Source organism: Solanum dulcamara, chromosome 2 (genome assembly GCF_947179165.1).
Source record: "Solanum dulcamara chromosome 2, daSolDulc1.2, whole genome shotgun sequence".
In the NCBI taxonomy this organism is placed as follows: Eukaryota; Viridiplantae; Streptophyta; class Magnoliopsida; order Solanales; family Solanaceae; genus Solanum; species Solanum dulcamara.
Window position 1 is genome coordinate 49,644,251 of NC_077238.1, and position 8,842 is coordinate 49,653,092.

General features: G+C 33.1%; 1 protein-coding gene across 1 annotated transcript; it reads left to right on the plus strand.

Annotated features, from left to right (window-relative positions):
• The first annotated feature begins 5,541 nt into the window (after positions 1–5,541).
• Positions 5,542–7,876, plus strand: LOC129876141 (uncharacterized). Its single transcript, XM_055951483.1, has 3 exons — positions 5,542–5,635; positions 6,481–7,098; positions 7,444–7,876. Exons 2-3 carry the CDS (start codon positions 6,517–6,519, stop codon positions 7,597–7,599), a joined length of 738 nt encoding a protein of 245 aa, XP_055807458.1. The 5' UTR covers positions 5,542–5,635; positions 6,481–6,516; the 3' UTR covers positions 7,600–7,876.
• The last annotated feature ends 966 nt before the right edge of the window (positions 7,877–8,842 follow it).

Sequence of the window (8,842 nt, forward strand, 5' to 3'; positions counted from 1 at the left end):
TCCTGTCCCTCAAGGTCCGGAGAATATACTTCTCCATAAAATAGTCAAAAAAAGTTGCCCAAGTCATAGGTGGTGCCTCTGCTGGTCGGCACTCAACATGAGACCGCCACCACATTTTGGCGTCTCCTTAAAACTAGTATGTGACAAATTCAACACCAAATTGGTCACTATATCCATCTTATGAAGCAGTTCATGACAATCAACAAGGAAATCATAAGCATCCTCAGATTCAGTACCCCTGAAGACTAGGGGTTTCAACTTCAAAAACTTAACAAAGAGATCATACTGGTCACTAGTCATTACCGAACCTGTAGTCAATCGAGGAAACATTCTTGTTGCTAAGGATGCAATCATACGGGGAGCCACAACAACTACATATTGAACTCCTAGAATATGAAGTGCTGGGGAGCTTGTCCCTGATCGAATAACCTACTAAGATAGGTGAGAGCTTGGTGGATCATCTCTAGAGTAGGCTGGGGTGGTGCTTCTCTATCATGACCCTGCTCATCCTCCACCTCAACATCCTCTCTAGCTGTTACATCAGTCGGTGGAGGGGTCGTTGCTCTTTTCTTGGCTGGCCTAACTGTCTGGCCCTACCCCTGGTGGACTTTCTCCCGCAAACTCTACCACAACCTCTCGTTGCTACTCCTCCTCTAGCTACAGGCCTAATAGCTGGCTTAGGTGCTGATGTTGTTCTAGTTCTAACCATCTACGAAAATAAAGTGAAAAAGGTCAGATACCAATTTGTATCACCTAGATACCAATTTGATTCAAGTAATAGCACGAAAGATAGAAAGAATAGAGATTTCCTAAAGCCCTGTAGCCTCTTGAAGAAAAGTAAATGTGTTCCCATATCGTTCCGCAAGACTTTACTAGACCTGTCCTTGTTTGATGAGATCACTGAACCTAAATCTCTGATACCAAGTTTGTCACGACCCAAAATTTGTTATGAGTGGCACCCATACTTAACCTCCTAGGTGGGAGAACCGACGATACAAACCTCAACTTACATTAACGATTCAACTAATAAACTACGATAATAATGCCTAATCTCAAACCTTATTAAAGTAAGACATAACAAAAACCACTAAAATCTATTACGTAACGTTTCTCAAAATCAGAAAGTCATCACATAAGGACATTAAAATTCTAAAAGTAAGTCTGGAAATATCAAACATCAGAATATATAAATAACAAAATGTGTCCGAAAACTAAGGACACCATGCCATGACCGAGAGAATCCATCACGAGCTAGAAGGATAGCTCACCCTGAAATCTTATGAACTGGAGACTGACTAGAGCTGAGGTTGAGTCAAAGTCGGTGGAACACTCGCTGCACTCCACAAAATAAAACAAAGAAAAAAATACAAGTAGGGGTCAGTATAGGACAACATGTACTGATTAGATATCATCGGCTGACTCAAAATATAAATCAATCTGCATAAAGTAGTAGCGGGAAATCAACCATAGAACTTAACAGGTGGCAACCAACAAGATCAAGATCAAGTGAAAAAACAATGAACAATTTCATAACCAGTCAACAATATCAAGATCACACATGAGGACTCATGCCTCCACATCACACTCTTTCGGAAAATGAGTTATTGGAGATTCGGTAGCATTAAGTTATTTTTTTTTTTTTAATATTACCGTGTCGGAACGTGACACCCGATCCAAATATACTATACCAGAATGTGACACCCGATTCAATTACTTCCCTATTTTTTATTGTTATCATTATTCAGTAAAACAAAAATTTGGGCGAGGTTGTGATGTAACTGAAGCACTCGCGCTGCGTCGGTAAGTTTTTTCTCTGTTCTTTCGTTTCTTTTCTACTTAATTATGTATCAAAATTAATAAATACTATACTTTTTATTTAATAATTGGTATAGAGTGTTAAATAAATTATCATCTTAGCCCACTAATTAAATTAATTATTTTAATTTATCCCTCAACTAAATAATTATGGTTATTGAATGGTCCAAATATCCATTAAAAATTTACGGAATGAGTCTTTTATAAAATAAAAAGTTCTAATTCTCAAAACGACCTAATTGGTCGTTACAATAATAGGCAACATACTCCTTCTATGGAAGTCAATCTCTTGAAAAAATTATTTGAGCCATATCATTTTTTTCCAGCTTCAGTAGCCGTAATATACTTATTCAGTTGTAGACAATGCAACACACTTCTGCAACTTAGACTGCCATGATATAGCTTCCTCAAAAAATGTAAATAAATATTTAGTAGTGGATTTTTGTTATCAAGGTCACCTGACATATCAGCATTTGTCTAGCCTTTCAAAATTGGATTTTATCCTCCAAAACACAAGCATTCATCTGAGCTCAATATCCTTACGTCTGACTCTAGATTTTCTTTTATTATGTTCTTTATTCTGAGAACCACAATTCTCGTTTCTCCCCTTAGGGCTAGTTGCCAGGACATCCGATGAACAAGAACCTTGAGATTTTCTTCTCATATCTTTGTTCAAGACATTGGTGTTGGTGAAATTCATAGAGATCACACCATCTAAAACAGAATTTCACAATAAAGTTCTAAATATTTCCAAAGAGTCTTGTGGGGAATCAAATAGAAGTAAGCCTTGAATTTTTTCTTCAAATTTAATGTCCATAACTAATAACTGATTCATGGTCCCCTGAAAATTATTCAGATGATCTATCATCGGATAACCATCATGATATTTTAAACTTAACATCTATTTTACTAAGAACATTTTGTTGTTCCTAGTATATAAGCTTTCAAGATAGTCCCATAGGGTTCGAGCATGTGTTTTCATAGAAATATGGTTCAACACCTTATCGTCAATCCATTGTCTAATGAATTCACAAACATGTCTGTGCAATAAATTTCACTCTTCATCTATTTTATTTTCAGGCTTTATAGTGGTAAAGAGTGGTTGATCAAAATTCTTAACATAAAACATATCTTCCATTTTTTTCTTTCAAATGGCATAATTAACGTCATTCAAAGTAACCATTTTACTTGTGTTGTCTTCCATTATTTTTTCCAAATATATAAATACTGTGAACCAATTGTCTGATACCAGTTTGTTTGAAAAATGCAGACTAACAGAAAAATATAAATATAATCAAAATAATGGAAATAAAATGGAAAACAATGACACCAAAAAATTTACATGAAATCACTTTTAAATAAGGAAGAAATCACAGGCCAAGAGGAGCAACTGATATCACTATAGCAAAGAATTTTTACACCGTGTAGTTACAAGTACAATATTCAAAGTGGCTACTATACACTCAAAAGAAATAACACTCTTTCGATTTTCGTCTTATTAAAAATATCGCTCACACTATATTTTCTTTACGGATTATTTTCTTATAGTCTATGGTATACCTTACTTTGCTCTCTAATATATTTTTTTCTCTCTATTTTGGTGTGTTCTTACAAATGCGCAAGAGTGCTCTATTTATAGAAAAATATTATTCCTCATGACATCATGAGAAGACAAATATTTCAAACTTTGGTAGGTTTCTTGATGAGATTTGATTTGACAAAATTTGTGATCTTTTAATTGTTGAGATTTGTCAACTACCAAATCCACATTTTTGACTGTCTAATTTTAAACCTTACAACAAAATAAAAAAATAAACGTGGCATGAAATAGACTCCTACAATATTACTGCGGAGCACGAAGAAGGGTGTTTCGGGAGAAAATGAAATATTAAAAAAATGCACAAAATAAATACATATATATATTAAAAATATAATATCATATATGTGTCAAATGTGTGTATTCATATAAAATTTGGATGTATCTCAGGAAGGGAGTATTAATTTCACCTTTAACAAGAAAATGAAGTTATAAATCGCTGGATTAGTTGGAGTGTGTATTCCATTTATCTGGACAAATTTAAAATATACTTAATGTCTTTTTCTAAAAACAATAAATACAAAGCAAATAATGTGAATGATATACATGACATATACATTATACATGCATTTGAGAAATGTTTGATGGAAATTATTTGAATCAGGAAACAAATAATATCATCCGTGTTTGGTTTAACATCTTCTACTTTCTCCCGAATCATGTTTGTTTTAGCAAGCCTTTTTCTTCTTCTTTTTTTAACTGATAATAAGTCTTTGAGTTTTTTAATTCCGGATAAAAAAAAAAACTCTCTTTAAAATTGTGATCGTTGTTCATTACTTACTTTGGATTAGAAACTTCCTCTTCCTTTGTGATGAATGCCGCTACATGGAAAAATATTAATATCCGATATAATAAAAACACTAAAAAAACCTTTGTAAAAACAAAGAGAGAGAGAGAAAAGAAACAGGAAGAACAAAATGAAAATCCAATAAATTTCAAAATCAACTGCAAGCAAGAAGAAAAAAGTTAAAAATCGACAACAAAGAGAAAAAAGAGAGCGATGGAAGATGACTATGAAGAGAGAATTTGATTTCAAATGGTAAAGCTTGCATTGGTTAAAAATAATATTTTAATGACTTAAATCATAGGATAAATTACTTTCCTTAATTTTTGCTGTTTAAAAATAAAATCTTGTTATGTATTGTAAAATTTTTAAAACAACATCTAAAAATGGCTTATCCCATTAAAAACTATTTTCTCCTTGTTAATTTATTTAGGATTGTCTATCGATCGATTTGGTTCGATTTATGTATTATCTGTTTGATTTAACAGTAAATTAATAACCAAATCTGTAAGATATTTTTTTTATCAATTTTCAATTTATCGGTTATTGATCACTAATGGTTCGCTTCTATGTTTAATCAATAAAAAAATACTCCTAAAATATATATATATAACTTCTACAACAATTGGCACGATACAACAACAATGTAACTTTACATAATGCTCATAAAATAGAAATAATAGTAACTAACATGAAATAAATTATAAAAGTGCAACACAAACAAATGATTAAGACAATAATGCGAATTGAATGTTAAATGACAAAACTAGTGACAAATAAGATACTGATATTAATATTTAATATTTATTTAGCGGTAAAAATAGTAAATTACTACAGTCTTTATAAATTATCGATTTACGCAATAATCCAATTTAAAATACCAAAATCGAATCGATAACTCAACAATTTTTTTTTTATAAAATCATTTAAAAGGACGTTAACTCAATAACCCAATAGCAATAAATCAATAATCTTTTTATGGTTTGATTTTTGCACACCTCTAAATTTATTTGACCTGTTTTGATTAGACATGAAATTTAATAAAGTAAAAAACACTTTTAAATTTTATAATTAACAATTAAAAATATTTTAAATATACAAAAATATTTTTGAATTTTTGAATTTTAAATATATTATGTGAAAAATAAAAATTTACAAAATTTATTAATTTAAAACGAACTAACAAAGAAATTGACCGAACAAATTGAAATTGAAATAGAGGAAATACTTTGTTTGTTTTTGTTTCTAAAAAAAAGGGGGGTGCATGCTACTGTTGTGCGGTACTTGCTAAGCTTTTTATAGACTTCCACGTACACCCTTAGACACGTAGAAACGGTCACACGTTTCAATTGCTGGGATATGAGGAAATCTCACAAAAACAAAATTCATCAATCTCCACGATCGTCTCTCTTGCCATTCCTGGCCCCTCTTCTGCTACTGTGAGTTTAATTTTCTCACTTTCTCAAAGCATTCAAACTTCGTTTTATTTAATTCATAACGCTTTACTTGTAATGAATCTTTTTCTTCTCTACTTATTGCTAGGCTGCTTCTTTTTTCTTTTTTGTTAGAATGGAATATTCTTGGCTATTACAAATTGAATTCTTGTATTGTCCGACATATTAATAAAAGTAACTCCCCAGGTATTAGTTGGATGGTTTTCGTATTCTGTTGTCTTTAATTGAAGCACTAATTAGAATCTATATCATTAATTAATTGTAGAAAAGAAAGTAACAATATCCATCTTTTTCTCATTTAAAAAAGAATTAAAATAAGATAGGAAAGTAGAAGCACAAAGAAAGTAAGTATTACTAAAATCAAACATGAGGAGATGTTTATGTAATTATTCTTTTAGCTTTTGGTTGTAATGAAATTAGTGTTGAATGACTTTGCTCATGCAAAATATAGTTGGATGACACTATCACTCTGGTTTCAGATTCAAATCCCTACACCAAGCTCAAGTGTTAGATATGCAATTTTGTTTAAAAACATGAAAGTCTTATCTGGTGCATACGAATTTGTCTCTTCGAAATTGATTTACTGTATGTATTTCCTACTTACAAGTATTAACATAATGTATCAAACGGAGAGGTGACTGTTGACTCTGCAGATACAATAAAAAAATCTTTATATAGCTTTATAGTTATACTACAAATTACTTGCCGTTTAGTTTTGGACATCATCAGTGTATGTTTATTAGAAAATAGATTAAAGCTACCTGCAATCAGACTTTGATATTTTTTATCACCTAAAAACTTAAAAAGGATTTGTATGTTTTGGATGATAGGTAAATTGCGAAAACTAGAATCTGAAGTCAATTAAAATGTCAGGGGCAACCTTAGGTATGGGTCCAGATGAGACGACATCTTCTGCAAGAAAACATGAGCCACAACAAGCTGTTGTGGGTGTAATGGGGTCACTTCGAGTAATTGAGCTACAATTAGTAGCTTTCATTATGGTTTTCTCAGCCAGTGGCCTAGTACCTTTACTTGATCTAATTTTCCCAGCTCTAGCATCCGCATATCTTTTGCTTCTTTCGCGATTCGTGTTTCCATCACTTGGCACAACTACTTCTACTTCCCACGAAATGTTATTTCAGGGCAGTCGGGTTTTCCGTCTTTATATGGTTGCTGGCACTAGTGTTGGATTGTTCTTGCCGTTGGCATATGTTTTGGGTGGATTTGCTAGGGGTGATCAGCATGCGGTTCGTTCTGCCACTCCTCATTTGTTCTTGCTTTCTTTTCAAATTCTAACTGAGAATATTATAAGTGGATTGTCCCTCTTTTCTCCTCCGGTTAGAGCACTTGTTCCCCTGCTTTATACAGTTCGGAGGATCTTTGTCTTGATTGATTGGATACAAGATGTGTGGATCAACAAGACTTTGCCCTCAAATGCACAATTCAAGGTACTTTATGCATAATGCCTTTTCACATTATTTTTTTTGTTAATTTATAGGTATCAAATTAATGGAGCTTGTGGGGTAGAATTAACACAAGGTCAAAGAGTTAACCCGTAGAATGGAATAGCATCGAGTCAAACATGGTCGGATAATCAATTTCAACTCAACAACCTGTTCAACATGAACCGACCTTTGATTTTATTTTATTTAAAAATTTAGAAAAAAAACAAAAGCTGATGTGTTTTTGGTAAAATATTGATTGATTTTGTCAACCTGTCTCTAATCTTTTAGAAGCTAGTTCCATGAAATATTTGCTACTAAACTTTTTCTTTTTTTAAAAATTGTTTTCAGGATGTTACATGGTACTGGTTTGGGAAGGGGCTGGCAGTGGCTAATCTGGCGTATTTTTTGATCAATCTGTTTGGTTTCTTGATTCCGCAATTTCTTCCACGTGCTTTTGAGAGGTACTTCAGGGAGAGGAGTGAGGTTAATTCGAAGTTGGCTTAAGATAAGCACTCACAAGCTATGAACAGAACAAAACCCGCAAACAAAAAGTTCAGATTAAATAGCCAAAATGTATGTGTAGCAGCTTTTTGCCTTTTGATTTCACTACAATATGCACTTGTTTTCAATTTTTAGTTGGTTAGCATTTTTCCATGATGTTACTTCGTAGGAACTTAGAAACGTAATTATTGGGACTATTTGGTGTTACCATTAAATGATTGCGTGAATATGTATATATGTCATGTGTCAGGGCATTGGAACAAAAAGAGAGAGGACGGAACTTGCGTTATTTTTCCTAATGTTGATTTGCAACCAACTAAAAATGAACTCTGTCATGTGGAGCAAAGAAAAGGGGAATTTTCAAATATGACAAACTTTTTATGCATTATTACTTCATATGGATATACTTTCCCTAATTACTTATATTGTAACATCTCGAAAATTTTTATGTCAAGACTCGAATCATTTTTATAGGCGTATAGGATCGAACTCATCGACTTTTAATTGTATATATGAGTTAGGATCAATGCCTAAGTATTTGAAGAGTATTAGATGTGGTTTAGGGTCATAAGGGATCTCTAAAATTAAGTCAAGTCCAAAGAATTTCTATCGACTAAGTTTTCGTATGGGACAGTAGTAGGGTCAACTTCAAATGTCCATATCTCTTAAAATATAACGAATTAGGTGGCCCATGACCTATTAAATTGAAGTTCTTTGAGTCTTCTATCATTACCCAACTCCATAGGTCGTGACTGGGGTCCGACCTGGACCCCCGTATACATAAATCTCAACTATATGCACAAGAATCCAGAGGGTGATAGCAAATTTGTCTGCATATAGCCTCTTTCATTTGCACCATGTCATGCAAGGGCCAACAAGACTGCCTTAACATAATAACATTTATAATATGTCATATAGGCACAACTAAATTAAACTCGTAAACAACTCACCTACATATGTCTACAGACCTCTAAGAATATTAACAGTAATATATGGCAGAACAGGGCCCCCGCCGTACCCCTGAATAAACAACTATATACATTATACGATTAGCACCAAAAGCTAGGCTCCGGAATAGTGGAGAACTTTCGGCATAGCTGAGTGGGATTCCTAAGCTGGCGGATCTCCAAAGTAAGTATCTGTACCTGCGGGCATGAAACACAACCCCCTCTCCCGAAGAAAGAGAGGTCAGTACGATATATGTACTGAGTATGTAAAATATAACACATCATAACTGAGACTATAA